This window comes from Capra hircus, unplaced genomic scaffold (genome assembly GCF_001704415.2).
Source record: "Capra hircus breed San Clemente unplaced genomic scaffold, ASM170441v1, whole genome shotgun sequence".
NCBI lineage: Eukaryota > Metazoa > Chordata > Mammalia > Artiodactyla > Bovidae > Capra > Capra hircus.
This window is the reverse complement of record NW_017189560.1, coordinates 33794-53659: the sequence shown is the minus strand read 5'-3', so window position 1 is coordinate 53659 and position 19866 is coordinate 33794. Positions and strand designations below refer to the sequence as shown.

Sequence of the window (19866 nt, the reverse complement as noted above, 5' to 3'; positions counted from 1 at the left end):
GTCCGTCCACGCCCTGACTCAGGCGCACCTGGGTGAGGGTTTTCTCGAGCACCGGCTCGTTCTCTTGCCGTCTCTCTGATCTGCCTGCTCTCCGTCCTCAGGTGGTCAGCAGCCAGCGGCGGGCTCTCTGCCCCTCGCAGGGGCTTTGCTCAGTGGCCAAGGCCCCCCAGAACGGCTCATGCTGCGTGTGTGTCTGTGGGTGACCAGGCGCCATCAGCATCCCTTCCTCAGGGGGTCCTGCCCCTGGAGAGGGTTCGATGAAGGGCCTTTCTGTGCGTCTGTCTCGAGTTGGTTTATTTCTTTAAGTAAAGAGGCCCTCAGCTTGCGTTGTACGAGGACCCCGATTGATACACTCGTGCAGCTGTGGGGCGCCCCCGGGATGGAGCGGGGCAGCCGCCGCCGTCCGTGTCTGAGCGCTCCCTTGGCACCTCTGTGTGGGGGTGGGACAGGCCCCACGACGCTCACCTGGCTGCTCTCCCTCACAGAAGAGGAGCTCCGGAAGCTGCGAGAGGAAACGAACGCGGAGATGCTGCGGCAGGAGCTGGACCGTGAGCGGCAGCGGAGGATGGAGCTAGAGCAGAAAGTCCAGGAAGTGCTGAAGGCCAGGTAAGGAGGCGGTGGGGGCCCTGAGGACCACCCCCAGGGAGGAGGCGGGAGGGCAGGCGAGGACCACCCCAGGGAGGAGGCGGGGAGGGCCCTGAGAACCACCCCCAGGGAGGAGGCGGTGGAGGCCCTGAGAACCACCCCCAGGGAGGAGGCGGTGGGGGCCGTGAGGACCACCCTAGGGAGGGGCGGGGAGGGCAGGCGAGGACCACCTGGGGTAGGAGGCGGTGGGGGCCGTGAGGACCACCCCCAGGGAGGAGGCGGGGAGGGCAGGCGAGGACCACCCTGGGGTAGGAGGCGGTGGGGGCCGTGAGGACCACCCCGGGGTAGGAGGCGGGGAGGGGGTGACAGGGAGGGCGTCTGTGTTCAGGGCGGGAGGCCGGAGGGCCCGGCGGAGCCAGGTAGCGCTGCCCTTGGCGGTCAGAGTCCCCGAGCCGAGGCCCCACTCGTGCTGGCGGCCAGACCCCCAGTGCACTGTGGCCTCTGCTGTCCCCGTCTCCCTGCTCCAGGTGGGGTCTCAGCCCTCCCGGGAGGCCTGCGGCCCCCCCGCCCCAGCCTCTGTTCTCACGGAGCACTCATGGCGTGTCACCCTCCCTACTCTGGGGCTGTGTGTACCGCTGCCCTGGGCAGAGGTCCTCAGTGAGGCCTCTGATGAGTGGGGGTGTCCCTCCAAGGCCTCCTCAGCGATGTCACGAGGGCCCGGGGTGGGTGGAGCCGGCAGGCCCGGCCCCGAAGTTCCGGGTTGTGCCCTGCCTGTGCCCATGGTGAGCCGTGGTCTTGGGAAGGTGGCTGCCCTCCTGTGCCCTGGGGCCTTCGTTTGGGAAGGGGTGCGGGTGTTCCTTTTCTGCACTGAGGGGATGGGGAGGCGTCACAGCTGAGCCCTGAGGGCCGTGGAGGAGCGGGGCTGCGGAGCGGCTCCCAGAGCCCCCACGGCTGCCCTGCGTCCCCCAGTCTCGGCTGCCCGTTGCTCCCAGGCCCTGGGACCCTGCCACCCTGCCTTGGTGCTTTCCCATGCTCCCTCCGCCCCTCATTGTCCGCTGGACACCTCCCTACACACTGCGCGCCCGCCGCGACCTCAGGGCCAGCCTGCCGTGAACCGTCTCCTCCTCCTGCAGGCTCCCTCCATTGCGGGGCGGCAGGTGTCCTGCCCCAGCTTCTGGAGGGGTGTGTGGGCTCCCGCACATCTGCCCCCGCGAGCTTGGCCCCTGCCTGTTGGTTTCAGTGGGTGATTGTGTGGGGTCAGCATCGTTGGACGGAGACCCCTGGCCCGCCTGTGGCCACACAGAACCAAGGCCTGCCTGCGGCTTTGCGCCGAGTGTCTCTGCGCCCGTGCATCCCCAGCTGAACGCCTGGGCCTGGCCTTCCCCGGGAGCCTGCGCGCTTCCTTGGTGCGCCTCCATGTCTGGGACCCCTGGCCGGTTCTGGGACCCCTGGCCGGTTCAGGGACCGTCCTGGCAAAGGCCCGGACCCCTGCCTGGGAACAGAGGGAGCCGAGCTCAGGATGGAGTCCCTGCGTCCCCTGGCCCTGCTCCGTTCCCAGTAAAGCCCCGTCTTTCAGGAGCCCTGGGCACGGAAGTTCCTCTGGGCAGCCTGGCCACTGGGAGGGGTGGGTGTGGAGGCCTCACCCCCTCTTCCTTGACAGTGGTTCTCTTCTCTGGGCCCGCCTGTCTGCTGGCTCCCTGTCCGTTGCTTCACGAGGCTGCATGCGCAGCCCCTGTGCTCCCCGCCCTCTGGTCCAGCTGGTCCACTGTGCGTCCTGCTCCGGCACCGTGTGGCCGTGACGGCTTGTGGTTACGGACCTGCAGACCGGGTCGGTTCCCGGAAATGTTGGACTGGGGTTGTTCCCGAGTCCACGCTCGTCCTGCTCACCGCACGACGGGCCAGTAATCGAGAGACGGGTTGTTAGGGCAGAAGTAATGGTTTTGTCCTGAAAGCCAACAGACAGACCGAGTGGGCATGTGCTCCCGAGGACCCACCTTGCCCGAGTTAGAATTCAGGCCCCTTTCATACTAAAAGGGGAGGGACCTAAGTCAGACACTCCCGGGTTCCCCGCAGCTTCCGGAGCGGGTGTGTGAATTTCTGCCTCCTGCAGTCATTCACAAGTGGGCCTGGTCTGGAGGGTTCCTATGACCTAAGCAAAAGTATTTTAGCTTAATGTTCATTCTCTGGGAGGCACAGTTCCGAGAGATGGGCTGTTATGTGTAATTAAAGCTTATAGGTAACATCCTTTTAGTGATTAACTTGTGATCAAACACACAAGGTTCTTCCCCATTGTAAGATCACGTTGTGTGGCAGGAGACTCCCTGGTGGTCCAATGCAGGGGCCCAGGTTCAATCCCTGGTCAGGGAACGAGATCCCACATGTGGCAACTAAGAGTTTGCACGTCACAGCTAAGACCTGATGCAGCCAAATATATAAAATAAATATTAAAAACAGCTTAGTCGTGTGAACAGAACAGGATGCAGAGGGTGTGCACCTGCTGAGGGTCTCTGGGCCCCACTGTCTGTCCTGGGGGAGCCCCTGCCCCCCAATCCCACTGAGGTCTGCCTGGGTGCCAGTTTCCCCACGTCCTGGGGTCTCTGCTGGACTGGGAAGCATAGCAGCAGAGTGGCGGGTCAGAAGCCCACTGCAGGGCAAGAGGGGCAGGTGGGCTGCCTGAGGGACAGGGCACTGCCTGAGAAGTAGGGGCCTGGCCATCAGGGCCTGCGGCTGAAAGTCAGGTCTGTGGTCGGGAGCCGGCAGGTGGACGGGAGCCGCGGGGAGGCACCAAGGCCGGGGGCTGCTATGGTGAGGTACGGCAAGATAGACTGCAAGGATGGGGAGCTCGGCAGGGACCAAGCTGGGGCCTGGGCTCAGCCTGCTGGCCAGGGGTCACCCAGCCTGTGGCCTTGTGTGGTGCTTGTAGTGTGTGTGTGTTGATAAGTACCTTTTCACTGGGCCCAGGAATTAGTATGAAAGTGAAAGTCACTCAGTCGTGTCCAACTCTTGGCGCCCCCAGGGACTGTACAGTCCATGGAATTCTCCAGGCCAGAATTCTGGAGTGGGTAGCTGTTCCCTTCTCCAGGGGATCTTTCTGACCCAGGGACAGAACCCAGGTCTCCTGCATTGCAGGCTGAGTCATAGGGAAGCCCGAGAATCCTGGAGTGGGTAGCTGCTCTCTTCTCCAGGGGATCTTTCTGACCCAGGGACAGAACCCAGGTCTCCTGCATTGCAGGCTGAGTTATAGGGAAGCCCGAGAATACTGGAGTGGGTAGCCTTTGCCGTCTCCAGTGGATCTTCCCGACCCAGGAATCAAACCAGGGTCTCCTGCATTGTGGGCGGATTCTTTACCAGCTGAGCTATCAGGGAAGACTCAGTACTTGGTATGAGTTGTTTATTCCTAGCCTAACAGTAAATAAACAAATGGGTCAAAGTTAATAGGAAAGAAAGAGTTCTTTGTTTGCACACTGCGTGCCCATGAGGGATGCAGCTCTGTGCTTGCCCCGCTGCCCTCAGCCCGCGTCTCAGGGCAGTCAGGACCCCAGAAGGAGCCGGGCAGGCAGGGCTGGGCACCGGCGTGTTGGGCATGGCTTTGCTGAGCCTGGATTTGGGCCGTGTCTTGAACTAACAGAGATCTTGCTTTTCCTCCCCCTCCCCCGCCACCCCCTTTAAGAGCCGAGGAGGCGCCAGCTCAGCAGCTCCCGAAAGGACAAGCCCAGGTCAATAATGGAGCAGGTAGGCCTGGGGGTGGCCAGGGATGGTGGCTCTGTGCCCGGAGGCACCTGCTTACCTGCAGGACGCCCTCCCGGCGGGGTCCCTGATTGCCCACTGGGGGATCTCTGTAGCAGGTGCGAGTCACCCCACTGGAACTGGACGTAGTTTTGCACAACACAAGGCGGCCGCTCTGCCTGCCCCGCCCCCCTCCCCAGGGAGGGTGCGTGTGGTCACTCTGGCCGTGTGGCCCTAGCTGGGCCCCCTTCCCGGAGGCTGGGCACTGGGGGTGGCTGTGGGCGGCGTGCTGCAGCCCCCCACCCCAGGTCAGGACACAGAACCTTCTCGCCCGTTTCTTCCTGCCAGGGGCTCATGTTCCTCGTCTGCATCCACACTGGGCCCTTTCTGGAGCTGTCACTAAGAGGATGGTGTGGGAGGGAACCGGGCTTCTGTCTGGCTCTGGAGGGGCCTGGTCCGCGGCGGCCCCTGGCCTATGTGGCCTCAGACCCAGGACCCTCGCAGGCTGACCGTTGATGGGAAGCCGTGCCCGGGCTCAGAGAGCCACCCCTCAGTTGAGCCCTCTGCGGGGTAAAAATGCGGAGACTGCTGTCCGAGAGGGGAGGCCTCTCAGGTGGCCTCCGGGTGGGGGCTGAGTTCGGGGACCAGAGTGGGCCCAGCCCCCCTCTGTGCAGGGCCCCTGTGCCGGGCCCCTGTGCCTGCCTTCCAGAGAGGGAGCTGCCCCTTCCCCAGGGTGTTGGTGCTGGGCGTGCTGCCAGGCTGGCCGGGTGTCCAGTGGGTCATAGTCCCCTGGGTCCTCACGGTTCATGGCTGGAAGCCCAGGTTCTAGGCCAGGAGCACGGGAGACCCCTTCCCTACGGGACCCCCCGCTGTGCTGCCCGCACATTTGCGCATGGGGAGTCTTTCCATGCCCCCCCGGGGGTCCCCAGGCCCCCTACCCCCAGAGCCCACCCTTAAGCCGAGGTCCACGCTGATGGCCGTGGTCTGGTTGCCCCTGCACTGTCCTCGGGTCAGCCCCAGGCCTCAGTCCCTTCGAGCTGACACGAGGCCGCCTGCGCTCCCTGCGTCCCCCTCTGACTGTGGGGGGATGGCGCCCCCTGCAGGCCACTCCGCACCCCGCCCCCTGAAGGGACAGACTCATCCCCGGATTTCAGCTGGTTTTCTCTGATGGGGTGGCTTTCCGAAGGCGGAGACCACTTTGCTCCCTGGGCTGCCCCCTCCCATACCAGAGCACCGCCCTCATTGGCTGGTCCTCAGGCTCGGGGTGTCCAGGGGCGAGTGCCCACCTGGCCCCTTCCCAGACAAACCAGTGTGGCCAGTACAGGCTGGGGGGAGGTCAGCACAGCCCCCTCAGTGGGCTGAGCGCCTGTCTGGATGGCGCCTGCCCTGGGGACAGCCTCCGACAAGCTGGGGGTCGGCGTGTGGAACGCGGGGGACCCCCAGTGTCTGCAGAGCCCCTCCTGGTTCTGCCATGGACCTGCCCCCAGTAGCCCCACCGGGAGCACCCCCCTCACCGAACCCCGCTCCCCAGTTCTCTGTGAGCCCCTCACTGAGACTTGCCACCGTCCTGCAGAACGGCGGAGCCAGGGGCTGTGCCCCCGGGTCCAGAAGTGGTTCTATGAGAAGTTCGGGGAGTACGTGGAGGACTTCCGGTTCCAGCCCGAGGAGAGTGCTGTGGAGACAGAGGAGCCCCTCAGTGCCCGGAGGTGGGGTCCTGGCGGAGGTCTCAGGGCGGTGGGGTACAGCCGGACCACCCAGGGCCCCCCGGTGCCCGGCTCACAGCCGTGCCGGAGGGAAGGTCCTCCCTGGGGCGGCCACGCAGCTGTGTTCCCCAATCCCTGTGGCCATGCTCAGGCTTGTGACAGGCCCCATGTGGGGATGGTGGGCACGTGCCCGCAGGCCAGGCCCGGCTGAGGCTTGGGTGGGGGGTGCAGGGGTGGGAAATGGGGCCCGCCCCATCCCCTGTGCGCCCCCCCGGGGGTCTGGCCTGTGGCTCCTGTATCCCAGGGTCTCCCCCAGCACCCGTGGAGCACCGTGGGGCTGGGGCCTGGGTGCTGGCACTCACCCCTCCCCTCCGTCCCTCTCAGGCTGACCGAGAACATGAGGAGGCTCAGTAAGTACCCAGCGTGGACTTAGTAAGTACCCGCTTGGCTCTGCTGCGTGCGCTGTCGGGGCTGGGCTGCGTGTGGGGCGGGGCCACCCCAGCACTGGGCTGGGCTTCTTCCACAAGAATAGTTTTCAAGACTTCCCCGCCCCCTTCCTCAGGCCGTGGGAGGTATGTCCCAGGCCCACCCCGTCTGTCTGTCTGTCTGCCCCTGGCCCAGGGCCGGAAGCAGGGTGTCCCTCCAGGCCTGGGACCCCCAGCGAAACGTGGTGCTTCCCCCAGATGCTTGTCAGGGCCTGCGGTGTGGGAGCAAAACCCCGTCCACACACGGCCAAGGCAGAGGAGAGGAACGCTGCAGAGCAGCCAGGGTCAGGCCACCGGGGCCGTGACGGCTGCGGTTCATCCGGCTCCTTTTGGTGCCCCCTTTCCTCCGTGCCCCCCCATCCCCTGCCTCCAGCTGGTGCAGCAGCCAGACCACCAGGTGTGTCCGAGGGCTGGGTGAGTGCTGGCCTGACCGTGTGGTCTGATTTGTCCCCAGAGCGCGGCGCCAAGCCCGTCACCAGCTTTGTGAAGAACCTCTCTGCCTTATCTGACTGGTACTCCATCTACACATCTGCCATCGCCTTCACCGTGAGTGCTCCCTGCGGAGTGGGGGGGGTGTGCTCCCCACAGGGTGGAGACTGTGCTCCCTCCGGAGTGGGGGCGTGTGCTCCCCATGGAGTGGGTGATGTGCTCCCCATGGAGTGGGTTATGTGCTCCCCGTAGGGTGGGGACTGTGCTCCCTGTGGAGTGCAGGGGTGTGCTCCCTGAGGGGTTGGGGGTGTGCTCCCTGATGGATGGGGGCTGTGCTCCCCTCGGGGTGGGGTATGCTCCCCTTGGAGTGGGGAGTATGCTCCCCAAGGGGTGGGGGCTGTGTTTCCCATGGGGTGGAGGGGGTGTGCTCCCTGATGGGTGGGGACTGTGCTCCCCACAGGGTGGGATGTGTACTCTCCGAGGGGTGGGGTGTGCTCCCCTTGGAGTAGGGGGTGTGTGCCCCGTGGGGAGGGGGATGTGCTCCCCGAGGGTATGGTAGCTGTCCTCCCCTTGGGGTTGGGGGGCATGCACCCTGCCCCAGGGTTTCCCAGGGGACCCAGCCTGCTGTGCCGGGCAGCTCTGTGGGGTCGTCAGGACTAGCGAGGTGCTGTTGGGTGCAGCCAGGGACTGGCCCGTGGGCTCCCTGTGCCCAGAAACACCCCCACGGCAGCTTCCTTGGGGAGGCGTCTCGGGCTGAACCCGTGGCCGGCCTTCCAGGCGGGCTGGGGGAGGAGCCTGGCCGGTCACCTGGCTGCCGCGTCTGCCCCCCACACCCGCAGGTGTACATGAACGCCGTGTGGCACGGCTGGGCCATCCCCATGTTCTTGCTCCTTGCGATTCTGAGGCTGTCCCTCAATTACCTCATAGCCAGGTAGGTGTGTGTGGGGGCTCGTGTGCAAGGTTGCCCCGTCTCCCGCCTCACATGTGCAGCTGGCCCTGTGTCGCACGCTGGCATTTTGGGAGCTTGTTCTGGCTTTCCTGGTGACTTAGATAGTAAAGAATCTATCTCCAATGCGGGGGACCAGGGTTGGATCTCTGGGTCAGGAAGATCCCCTGGAGGAGGGCATGACAACCCACTCCAGCGTTCTTGCCTGGAGAATCCCATGGATGGAGGAGCCTGGTGGGCCGCAGTCCATGGGGTCACAAAGTGTGGGACACGACTGAGTGACTCACACTCACACGCACTCTCTGCAGTCCCTGGACTCCTGGAGGAGGGTTTGCTGGCAGAGTAATAACCAAACCCCAGCAGCTCTTTGCTGTGGGCGGCCAGTGGGCTACAGCTTTGGGGTGACTCTGGCCCCTCCTCTGATTGCACCGCGTTTAGGCAGGAAAGTACCCCCCACCCCAAGCAGTGACATCCCAGTGCGGGGGTCGATGGAGCTGCAGAGGCTGTGTCCTCAGGGTCCCAGCTCACGCCGCAGAGGCCCCAGGACTGAGCGACCCTTGAGCCCAGGGCCTACCCGCCCTCTGAGCACCCCCTTTCCTCTCGAGGCTGAGGTGGGGGGCCACGTTGGAAGCCGTCCTGCGTGGGTCTGTGTGGCCCTGAGGTCGCCCCAAAGAGTGAATGAAACCCAGTTCCATGTCAGGCCTGAGTAGGCGCCGCCTCCCGTGTTTTTCTCAGCCGTTCAGAAGCTCACCCATGTGTTTCTAGGTGCTTCTCTGTGCTTGCCTAAGTTGCTTCACTGGAAAATGCTTCTTGGTGAAAAAGCAAACCTTTAATTGCTTACGAAAGGGTTCTCTGTCCCAGACTGGCGTGGCTCCTGAAGCCCTTGCCACTGTCGCCCGACTTATTCTGGGAGGCCCCTCCCCTCTGGGTGCTCCTGCACGTGTCCCCCGCCCAGGAGGGCTCCCAGGGCGGGGTTGGTAGGGGCGGCCCAGGTTGTCTGCTCTTGAGCCCAGGAGGAGCCTGGTGGGTCTGGGCAGATGGCCGGGTGTTTCGGAGGCTCCTGTCCCCACGGCCAGCATTTCAGGGGATGCTTCCCGGCTGGGCGCACAGGGCTGGTGACGCGACGTCGTCCCTGGGCACCCACTGCCTGCAGACGATGCTCTGGTAAGGGTGCGTTGTCTTCCATTTGCCAGGGGCTGGAGGATACAGTGGAGCATTGTGCCCGAAGTGTCCGAAGTGGTGGTAAGTCCCGGGAGGGGCTCCTTCACGGGGTCAGGCTGTGTGGGAGGGTGCAGGTGCCCTGAGGCCCCCGGGGCTGGCTGTGTGGGTGCCGGCAGGGAGCCCTGCCCGGCGGGGAGCGGTCAGAGAGGGGACGGCCGGCCACCCCCACCTGAGGCCCTCCCCGGCTGACACCCTGAGCGCCCCTCCCTGGCCTGGGGTTGGCCGCGTGGGAAGCAGGTCACCCTGGCTTGGCCTGGCCTGCCCTGCCTCAGCTGGGACATGACTTGGAGGGGAGGCAGCAAGGGGGGCCCCAGGAGCCGCTCCCCACAGTCCCGAGGAGGGAGGTGGGCGATGAGTGGGCTGGAGCAGTGGACGTGCAGAGCAGGGTCAGCAGAGCTCCCCATGGCCCATCGCTCGCTCTTGTAAATAGTTTTGTTGGTTTCTGTCACGCCCACTCGTTTACGCTGTGACTCTCCTTGGGCTGCAGCAGCCATGACAGACGTCAGGCCTGCAGACGCACACGTGCTTGCCCTCTGGCGTTTTGCAGACAGTTTGCCCACCTGCTCCTCAGGGGACCCTGGCCTGAGGGGCAGAACCTCCGGGCACGGGCTGGGGGGAAGCCGCGGTGCCTCGACGGGCGTCGCGGGGTGTTTGAGCAGCCCCTGGGGGTTGAGCACGGACCAGGGCAGGGTGCAGGACACGGTGGGTCTGCAGGGCCCCTTAGATGGGGCAGGTGGGGGGCACGTCAGGGGAGGTGGGCCCGCGCCCTTTGACCCTGGCACCCGGAAGTCCTTGGGAGGTTCTTGCTGAGTGAGCTCAGGCCAGCTGGACGAGGTCAGGCGTTCCTGGTGGGGCCTTGGTCCCTGCGCCTGTGAAGTCGGGGCTGGGCCGGGGCCTCTGTGGTGACAGGTGCCCCTCTGAAGGCAGCCTGTTTGGGCAGCAGTTGGGTGGGGGGCTGCTCGCTGTCTCTCGGGCTCCACGGGGGCGTCAGCAGGAACGGCTGCCCGTGCCGCCCCCTCGGGCTGGGCCCCCCAGGGACGCCCGTCCCTCTGTCTGGGCAGCAGAGACCCCAGTCCCCGGGCTGGGAGGCCTCGTCCTGTTTAACATCGGTAACTTCTCTGAACTGTTAAATTTCAGTGGAAATTCTCTTTCTCCTTTGACTGAAGGAGCCTCCAAAGGAAGACCTGACCGTGTCTGAGAAGTTCCAGCTCGTGCTGGACGTTGCCCAGAAAGCCCAGGTACATGCTGCTGGACTTGGGGATGGGGGCCCCCGGAACTCCAGCGCCCCAGTGGGAGGAGCCCCTCCTGACCGGCGCCCCGGGCGAGCTCCTGGGAGGGCATGGAGCCTGGTCCCTATCTTGAGCGGGGTGTTCCCCATCGCCGGGCTTGGGCCTGGGCACAGCTGGGCAGGAGCGTGGGGCCCCGTGGTGCCTCAGGCCGTCTGCAGCGTCGCCGTGCGGCCCCGGCGTCTCTGCTTGACTGCAGCTCCGTTTTCACACAGAACCTCTTCGGCAAGATGGCAGACATCCTGGAAAAGATCAAGAAGTAAGTCGTGCCCCAGGGCCCGCCCCACCAGGGTCCGCCCGCCCGCTCTGAGCCTGCCTTTTCCCTCCAGCCTGTTCATGTGGGTCCAGCCCGAGACCACCCAGAAGCTGTACGTGGCGCTGTGGGCCGCCTTCCTCGCCTCCTGCTTCTTCCCCTTCCGCCTGGTGGGGCTGGCCCTGGGTAAGGAGCTGCTGGCATCCGGCCCTCTGACCCGTGCGGGAGCCGGGGCCCTGCGCCCCAGGACGTGCCCCCCACCCCCCGACCCCCACCTGCGCCCCCAGGACGCGCCCCCCACCCCCGACCCCCCCGCGGCCCTCGGGCAGGCAGCTCATGCCCTCGCCTCCCTCCACCCCTCCCCCCAGTGGCTTTCCATCAGAACCTTTGCATTCAGGAGACATGGAGTCCATCCAGCCTAGAGAGATGAGATTTCGGTTTCTTGAATCCAGCCCGTCCTCTGCTGCCTGGGCAGGCAAGGCTGGTGGACCCCAGGCCCATGGGACTTGGGTGTCTGCCGTGGTTCTCTGTGAGCGTTCCTGGGCTCCCAGGGTCAGGGCGACAGGTCAAAGGGTACAGGAGTGTGATGGGGGCAGACGAGACTCGGGTGGGAGCTGGCGTAGGGGTGGGGCTGTGGACAGGCAGCCTCAGGTCCTGGGTCAGGTGTAGGGACTTGAGCTGGGGCTGGAGGGGGCGCAGTAATGAGGTGTGTTTTGGGTGCGTCAAGGACGTCCCTGGGCTAGGGTGAAGTGAGTCTGGGGTGTGCTCAGGTCCAGGCGGGTTTGCAAAGCATAGCTGTCAGGGTTTGGGAGGGTGGGCTGGGGTGGAGCAGGGGTCAGTTTTTCCCTGAGGGGCCAGGTGGGCTGTTCAGTACCTCCAGGGAGGTGGGAGGGGCAGTGGTGGGGGGCATTAGCGTTTAATCTTGGGTGGGGAGGTGTGCAGAGTGCAGGACCCGCCCCTGCCCGCATTTCAAACCGCATGGTCGTAGGTTGAGTTCCCAAGAGAACAAGGCTGCGCTTGGAGTCCAGGGTGGCAGGGAGATGGGAGATGGGGGGGGGACCGGGCAGTGGCCTGGCAAGGCCACAGCGGTACCCAGAGAGGCCCCTCGGAGGCTGGGAGGGGGCTTGGTGGGGAACCCGGAGGCCTGTGGATCCTGGCGTGATGGGCTGAGTTGGGTGTGGAGCTGTGGGCTGGGGGCTCTGATGGTTGGGGTTGTCCCTGAAGTTCCTGGTGGGTGCAGATGCTGAGCGCCTGGTGTGGGGGTTGTAGCTGGAGAGGGAGGGGGGCACGGGTGTGGAGAGACTGCCTCAGAGCCGAGGTCAGGGTCCTGAAGTGACCCACCCGCTTAGCTCAGGCCCGCACCCCCACCCCAGGAAGTCACACCCCCTCCTCAGGTGCGACCCCCAGGCCCGGCCGCAGGCTGGGCTCTCCTGGCCCAGGCGTGCCCTGCCTGGAGCTGGCGCTGGGCCCGTCCTTGGCGCGTGAGCGGGGGCAGGCAGGCTGGGGAGGGGTCCCCCAAAGTCCTGCTCGCGTCCCCTCGGAGGACGGTGACTCATGGTTCTGCTTGGTTGGCTCCTTTTAGGGACAGTTTATCGTTTGGCCTGAGCCATCTCTAGGCTTGAGATAACGGTACCCAGCAGAGGCCTCCCTCTCAGCTGGGGTCCCTTCCCTGCCCTGTGTATCCCCCTCCCAGGGCCACCATCCCGCATTTGGGCCCCAGGAGGCCCTCCAGGGAGCACTGGGCCCCCCAGGTAGGGCGGGGACTGCATGCTGGCTGCTCGGGCGGGGCTCAGGGTCTTGCTGAGATGGGACCTCATTTGCCCCCCAGGCCTCTACGCCGGAATCAAGTTTTTCCTTATCGATTTTATCTTCAAACGCTGCCCGAGGCTGCGAGCCAAGTACGACACTCCGTACATCATTTGGAAGAGCCTCCCCACGGACCCCCAGCTCAAGGAGCGCTCCAGCACCGCCGCGTCGCGCAGGGTAGGCCGCGTGCCGGCTGGGGAGGCCTGCCTGCCTGCCCCGCTGTGCCTCGCACCCGCTCCCGGGGAGGCGCTGATCTCGGGGAACCCGGAAATGGAACAGCCATGGGGCAGATTCCCCGTGACCGGCTCCGCTGTCCCAAAGGTCCAGGGTGACTATCCCAGGGCCAGACAACCTTGGGCAGGGGACGGCCGTTGGCGGAGGTCCCCACCCACCTGAAGGACCCCTGCCCATCCAGACTGGCTGGGGAGCAGGCCCTGCCCAGCCAGGTGGGCCCCAGGCAGGAGGGTTCAGGGTGCTGGAAGCTGGAGTCCCGGGAGGGCCTGGTCCCTGCTCCCTGGCTCGGAGGCTCGGGCAGTGAGGCTGAGACGGCACATTCGGTGCACACGGGCTGGTGGAAGGTTGTGTGGGCATCGGGTGCTGCGTCCAGAGTCAGGACGTGGAGGGCACGCTGGCCTTGCTGGCCTTCTTGGTGTCTCAGACTAGTGGGGAGGTGCTGGGCTCAGCAGGGCTCCCGTGGAGGTGTACGAGGGCTTCCTGGAGGAGGTGACCTCGGGCTTCAGCCTTGTGTTTTGGTGTCCAGTGATGCCTCGATGCCTCTGTCTGTGGGAGGAAAGCTCTGGGTCAAGCATGGGCCAGGCTTCCTGGATTCTGGGACCGCGAGGCCTGTTGGGGGCCTGAACTCACAGGCCAGGTGCGCAGCACACACCTCGCTGAAGCCGTGGGTGGGCTCTGGTCACACAGACGCAAGTGGACCCAAGGGGTGAGGCCCACCTTAAGCAGGCTCCCTAAGCGTCTTAACCAGAGAGCTGGGAGGCGGGCTTCCCTGGATGGAGGGTGACCCTGCTGGGCATCCCATGGCCCGTGTGTCTCAGCACGCGGCTCACTCAGTGGTCGTGACGTTGTGTCAAGCGGCCCCCGCCCCTCCTTCTGTCGTGGTCCCGTGTGTATTGCCCCTTCCGGAAGGCCGGCTGTCGGGACGCGACAAGGTGCGGCGCCCATGTGGACGCCCCTCCCGCCCTGGGGCTGTGTGTGGCTGTGGTTGACTGACTGACTGATGTTGCTCTTGGTGGCCGGGGCTTCGGCCGGCCTGGTGTGAGGGGCTGTGCGTGGCTGTGGTTGACTGTCTGAGTAGTCGGTGGCCGGGGCCTCGGCCGGCCTGGTGTGGGGGGCTGTGCGTGGCTGTGGTTGACTGTCTGAGTAGTCAGTGGCCGGGGCCTCGGCTGGCCTGGTGTCCGCAGCGTGGCTGTGAGCTGCCCCAGGGCTGAGCACCGGCCAGCCCCGCACTAACCGCGCTAGCTGGCTCGGGCTTGGCTCAGTGGCTGGGATGGGGCGTTGTGAGAAGGGGCCCCTCAAGGCCAGGCTGCTCTGCACAGGGTGGGGGGCTCGTGGGGCAAGGAGGACTGGGTCCCCCAGGGGCCCTTCTGGGGGGTGCACCCACGCCTGGGTGTGCCTGCCTCTCCCCTTGTCCGCGTGTGCAGCTGGGCCCGGGGTGGGGGACGACCGTGTGCACCCCCACCTCGGCGGGTGGCGCTCACTGGCGCCTGGGCCTCCGCAGCTGCAGACGGCTTCCTCCCGGAGCTGTGTGTCCAGCGCACCTGCTGGCCTGAGCAGGGACGAGGACGCTGGCCGCCTGCACAGCGCCAAGAAGGGCAACTTCCACGAGATCTTCAACCTGACGGAGAATGAGCGTCCGCTGGCGGGTACGTACGCGCTGAGCCCGTGGCCAGGCCCGGCAGCTCGCCCACCCCGGTGCTGGGACCCAAAGGCAGGGACGGGCCACGGGGGCTGGGGGAGGGCCCCCTGGGCCAGAGGTTGGAGCGGCCAGGCGCATCTGTGGTGGGCGGTCTGGCAGCAGAAAGGCAAGCAGGCATGGGCAGGGCGGCTTAGACGTTGTGGCCTCTGTCGTGTGTGACCTCGGCTGGCGGAAGACCTTTACAAAGCTTCAGCCTTGAGCTTCTCCCGAGCCTTCTTCCTCCTGACCTGGACCTTGACCTGTGTGCTCTGAGAGCCGTGGCCCAGTTTGACCCGTTTAAACCAGGCTTTGCCTTCACGCCCCTGCCCACTCACTGGGAAGGGGCGCCCATTTCCCACAGCTTCAGCCCCCGCCGCCCCCAACCCCACGGGTTTCTCTAATGGTGGAGCGCGAGCCTCGGACGTTCCCGAGAAGCCAGCATTGACCCTCCCAGCGTGAGTCCGGGGCGCGCATCTCCGGGGGAACGTCTCGACCAAGTCCTGTCCGGCTTTGTCCCCGTTAGCGTGTGAGAGCGGCTGGCGGTGCTGCCTGATAAACCGGGACCGGAAGATGCCGACCGACTACATCAGAAACGGGGTCCTGTACGTGACGGAGAAGTGAGTGGGCCGTGGGCGGGGCGCAGGTGGGCGCGGCCCCGGGAGCGCCCGGGGTCTGAGCAGGCATCCTCCCTGTCCAGCGCCTGCCCAGAGCCGCCCAGAGCCGCCAGGCTCCGGCCCTGGAGTCCGGCATGCCATAACCCGGGGTGCCCTGGTCTGCCGTGCTCGTCATTTGGCGGGAACCCCCTCCCTGGCCTGGGCCGGCAGGCTCCTTGTTCATCTCCCTTTGGGACAAGGTGGCCCAGCTGCCCTGCGGGGATGGGGGGTGGGGAGGAGGCCCTGGTCTCAGCCTGGGGGGCCCCCTGACCACCTCATCCCCGACACTCCTCCGAGGATCACGCCTCCCTCCCTTCCCGCTTGCTGGAGCTTCTGGCCCGGCAGACCCCACTGGGCCTCGGGTGCACACGTCTCCCGCAGGGCGCCCCGCGGGGCTCATTGCGGAACCGTGAATGGGGTTCGGTGGGAGCGCTGGGCTTCAGACTCAAGAAGCCATAGGACTCTGTAAAAGCGAAACCGTTTGTAGGAAGCCGGCGTGTCTCGGCCAGTGAGGGGGGCCCCGTGTCTGGGCTGCAGGTCAGCTGCTGGCGTGGGCCTCCTGGTTCATGTGCCGGGCTCTGTCCACTCCCCGACCCCCCCATAGTTACCTGTGCTTTGAAAGCTCCAAGTCCGGCTCTTCCAAGAGGAACAAAGTCATCAAACTGGTGGACATCACGGACATCCAGAAGGTGGGTGCCACGCCCATCTCAGGAGCGGGGGGCCACCCTGGGAGCGGGGTCGGTCAGAGCGAAGCGCGGGGCCATGTGGACCGTCGGGCTGTGCTCCTGGGCGGCGTCTGCGCAGGCACGCGATCTGCCCGCGTTCTCTGGCTGGCGAGGCCCGGACCCGTGAGGGTCTTGCCGTCCGGGGCTCTGTGGAAGAAAAGGTCCTGGGGTGCGGGGAGGGTGGCGCTGACCCCAGGAGAGCCCCAGGGTGACGCGCCTGCTGCCTGCTTTCAGTACAAGGTCCTCTCTGTCCTGCCGGGGTCGGGCATGGGGATTGCTGTGTCCACGCCGTCGACCCAGAAGGTAAAGGTGCTGGCCGGGGCCCCGGGGTGGGGTGGGCTGGGGGTGGGGTCTGCCCGCGTGGCCTGGCCCCGCTGGCCCTGGCCTGTGTGGACTCCCGCCTGCACCTGTTTGCTCCCTCCCGCCAGCCGCTGGTGTTCGGCGCCATGGTACACAGAGACGAGGCGTTCGAGACCATCTTCAGCCAGTACATGAAGATCACGTCCGCGGCCGCCGCCGGCAGCGAGAGCTAGTGCTGACTCCCCTGGACGCCGCTGGGAGGTTTTCTTTTTCTTTTCTCTTAACAGTTTGGTAGTGGGAAAAAAAAATCGGACATCCTCATGATCTGTTGCAATAATCCCCCCGGATGTGTGATTTCCATTGTGTTGACCCTGCGTTTTGTAGACCCCTTCATGCAGGGGTCGGGGCTCTCGAGGGCTCGTCCCGTGGATGCGGGGGCCTCCGGGAAGGACGATGACATACGGGCCCCGCTGCCAGGCACGGCCGGGCCCCCTTGGTCCCCGCGGGGCAGAGACCGCCCAGCCCGGTCCCAGGTGCCAGCGGCTCTTCTGCACCAAAGCCATAGGAGGAGCACGCAGGGCCTCCCCGTGGAGAGGGACACCCGCGACGTGTGAGGGGGGCCCCTGCCAGCCTCCGTGAACGGGCCGGCCCTTCAAAGAGGTCCCCGCGCGTGTGTTGGGAGCACGATGCCGGCCAGCCGCTCGGGGGCCCGCGATCGGCCTCGGGGGGGATGCGGAGAGGCCGAGGACGACAGCCGCTTGGGGGGCTCCGGGCTTCGGGGCTCATGCCGGCTCCCAGGCTGCAGGGCCAGCTGGCTGAGGGGCTCCTGGGCTGAAGCAGGAAGGACGGGGGCGCCCCAGGCCCCCCAGGGCGGGTTGTAAGAGGTGCTGAGCCCGCCCAGCGTTGGCAGCAGCACAGAGCAGAGCCCAGAGGCCGGCCTGCACCCGGGCGCCGCCAGGCAGAGGGGAGTGGGGTCCTCGCAGGCCTGGCATCAGAAGCCGGCAAGGCGTCGGGACTGGCCCGAGGCCTCAGGGATGGACATGCCAAGCCACTGAGCACACTTCCAACCACGGGCCCCGCCGGCCCTCAGCTTGTCCCGCATCCCCGGGTGTCACTGGGATTGTTGTTTTTTGAAGAAACAGAAGATTATATTTTTTACAGAGAGCAAGCTGTTTTTCTTATTTTTGTATCATTTTTCAGATGTGATTTTTACCTTTGCTCCTAATTTGCTGGTCGGGTGAGTGACATGGTGGCCTTGCTCAGGTCACACCCCCAGAGGGGTCCCCTGCCCCCACGGGGAGCCTCCCCCACCAGCTCCCAAAGCACATGCCCTGGTCTGGACCGTACGTGCGGGGCCAGCCTGGCTCCCCGTCCCCCTGGCACTGGGATCTTGTGATTCTGCAGGTCGACCTTGAACAGACTTAGGCGGAGCCCACCCTCAGCCTGGGCTTTGGACCCTGGTCAGCGCAGGTGGAACGAGTCTCAGGGGCTGGGTGAGGGTCCACAGCCAGTGGGGACCCCCTCCGGGCCCGAGGCAGGCAAGGTGGGCCCTGGACTGGGCCCAGGACGACAGCAGGGGCGACACCTGGGGGCATTTGCCGGGGCCACCGTGTGCTCAGCGTGCGCCCCAAGCCCGGGGCGGGGGCCCTGCGGGGAGCGGACTTGCTATCTTCAGCCGCGTGGCTCGGTTTGAGTCCCTTCCAAGGAGAAAGGGAGATGAAAACTGACCATGAGCTGCGGGCGGCCGCCAGGAGCCGAGGCGGGCCCTGCCTGGAAGCCCGGGGCCTCCACCGGGAAGGGCGCGGGCCCGGGAGACGCCCTGTCGGTGAGAGCCTGTGTTGTTTTTACTGAATCGTGTAAATCTGGGCAGACGTTTAATTTCTGCGACTAATCGCGGAACTAGAATGAATGTTAACATTTTTTATGTCTGAAGCTTGAGTCTGTTTTCACTCTGTAAATGCTTGTTACCAGTGTAACTTTTGTTCAACAAAAGGATTGTACTGTATGAAGAACTAATTGAAAAAAAATTCTCCTGTAACATTTTTTTTTTTAAAGGAAACCTTGTTTAAAGAAAAAAGTCTTGTATAAATTATAAATTTTTATTTAAATAAACCTGGAACGTGTTGTGCTCACAGTAGGGGAGGGTGCGGGGTGGCTTTCCTGGCAGGGTCCCGTGGCCAGCAGCGCTGGAGGGCAGTGGGGTTTTGGCGTCAAGGCCGAGGGGTGAGGTGGGTCCTCCGGGAGTGAGCCGTGGGGGCAGGGCAGGGGGGCTGTGCACACGGACAGGCTGGGAACAGGGAGGCAGAGGCTGGCTTCCAGAAGAAGGAAGCCAGTGATGAGTGGTGGCCGGCAGGGAGGGGTGTCCAGGGGCTGGCACACACCCTGGAGGTGGGGGGAGCTCAGGCCTGGCCTCCCAGGGGGCCGTGGGCATGTCTGGGGCTGGGTGCTGCTTGCAGCCCCCGCCCCGAGGCTGAGAGGCGGGAGGCGGAGGGGCCCTGGCCAGAGGGGTCCTCGGTAGCACGTGTGGTTCTGCGGGTCCACTCGCTGACACTGGACACGGTGCAGGAGCCTGCCTGGCTTCTGCAACCACTGGGGCCATGTGGTGCAGGGCAGGGGGTCTGGGGGACAGAAGGGGGAGACGGGAGCACAGAGCGAATGAGATGAACGGTTTTGTTCTTGAATTGGGGCCCTCTCCACGGGTGGTGCTGTTTACAGCATGGCATTTGGGGAGTGGATTTTACGACTGATGGACACGAAAGTAAGGAGGCCACACACTGACCAAAGGGGGCGCTCATGGTGAACCAAGAACTAGGTCTGGTCCGGTTCTCCCCACGGTAACCAATTGGCAGAGCTGATTCCAAAGTTATTTGCTGAAACAGAGACTCGAGTGAGATGTGAGGGACCCTGAAGACTGCAGGGGTGTCGGGGACCGGCAGCTGTGGTCCGTGATCTGAGGGAGACCCTAGTGTCTGGCTGGCTGAGATCTGCCCCAAAACCACTGGGACAGGAAGCCCAGCCCCTTCCTCTTGTGGACCCAGCGTCCTCCACTGTCAAGGGCTGGCATCCCACCAAGGTCGTAAAGGAAGACAGACATTCCAGTATCTGTGTCTACAGACAGTCCCCAGGCCTGCAGATAAATGAGGCAAGCTTTCTGGATGTAGTCCCATTCATAAAAAACAACGGTGCTTGTGCTTAAATGAGAGTAGCCTCACAATAACGCTGTTTTTAAGAACAAATCCGAATAAAATTGAGAGGTGTGGAAAAATTATAAAGCTCTGTTAAAAGGCATGAATGAGGACTGACGTAAATGAAAACATGCAATGTTAATAGGCTGGAAAATTTCATTTCGTGATGAAAATGTCTTCAGTTCAGTCAGTTCAGTTCAGTCGCTCAGTCGTGTCCGACTCATTGCAACCCCATGAATCGCAGCACGCCAGGCCTCCCTGTCCATCACCAACTCCAGGAGTTCACTCAGACTCACATCCATCGAGTCCGTGATGCCATCCAGCCATCTCATCCTCTGTCGTCCCCTTCTCCTCCTGCCCCCAATCCCTCCCAGCATCAGGGTCTTTTCCAATGAGTCAACTCTTCACATGAGGTGGCCAAAGTAATGGAGTTTCAGCTTTAGCATCATTCCTTCCAAAGAAATCCCAGGGCTGATCTTTAGGATGGACAGGTTGGATCTCCTTGCAGTCCAAGGGACTCCCAAGAGTCTTCTCCAACACCACAGTTCAAAAGCATCAATTCTTCGGCGCTCAGCCTTCTTCACATCCAACTCTCACATCCATACATGACCACAGGAAAAATCATAGCCTTGACTAGACAGACCTTAGTCG

At 64.4% G+C, this 19866-nt stretch overlaps 1 protein-coding gene across 2 annotated transcripts; it reads left to right on the top strand.

Moving 5' to 3' along the window:
* Positions 1–329: 329 nt before the first annotated feature.
* LOC102180758 (GRAM domain-containing protein 4) lies at positions 330–18142 on the top strand. Of its 2 annotated transcripts, none has more exons than XM_018044469.1 (16): positions 330–606; positions 4256–4317; positions 5885–6017; positions 6399–6424; positions 6954–7045; positions 7768–7859; positions 9068–9116; positions 10262–10333; positions 10597–10640; positions 10711–10820; positions 12463–12617; positions 14176–14320; positions 14876–14954; positions 15610–15694; positions 15965–16033; positions 16159–18142. In XM_018044469.1, exons 1-16 carry the CDS (start codon positions 380–382, stop codon positions 16261–16263), a joined length of 1545 nt encoding a protein of 514 aa, XP_017899958.1. In that variant the 5' UTR covers positions 330–379; the 3' UTR covers positions 16264–18142. The 2 variants fall into 2 exon arrangements, with proteins under 2 accessions (XP_017899958.1, XP_017899957.1); XM_018044468.1 differs by having other exon boundaries at positions 332–606; positions 14876–14969.
* The last annotated feature ends 1724 nt before the right edge of the window (positions 18143–19866 follow it).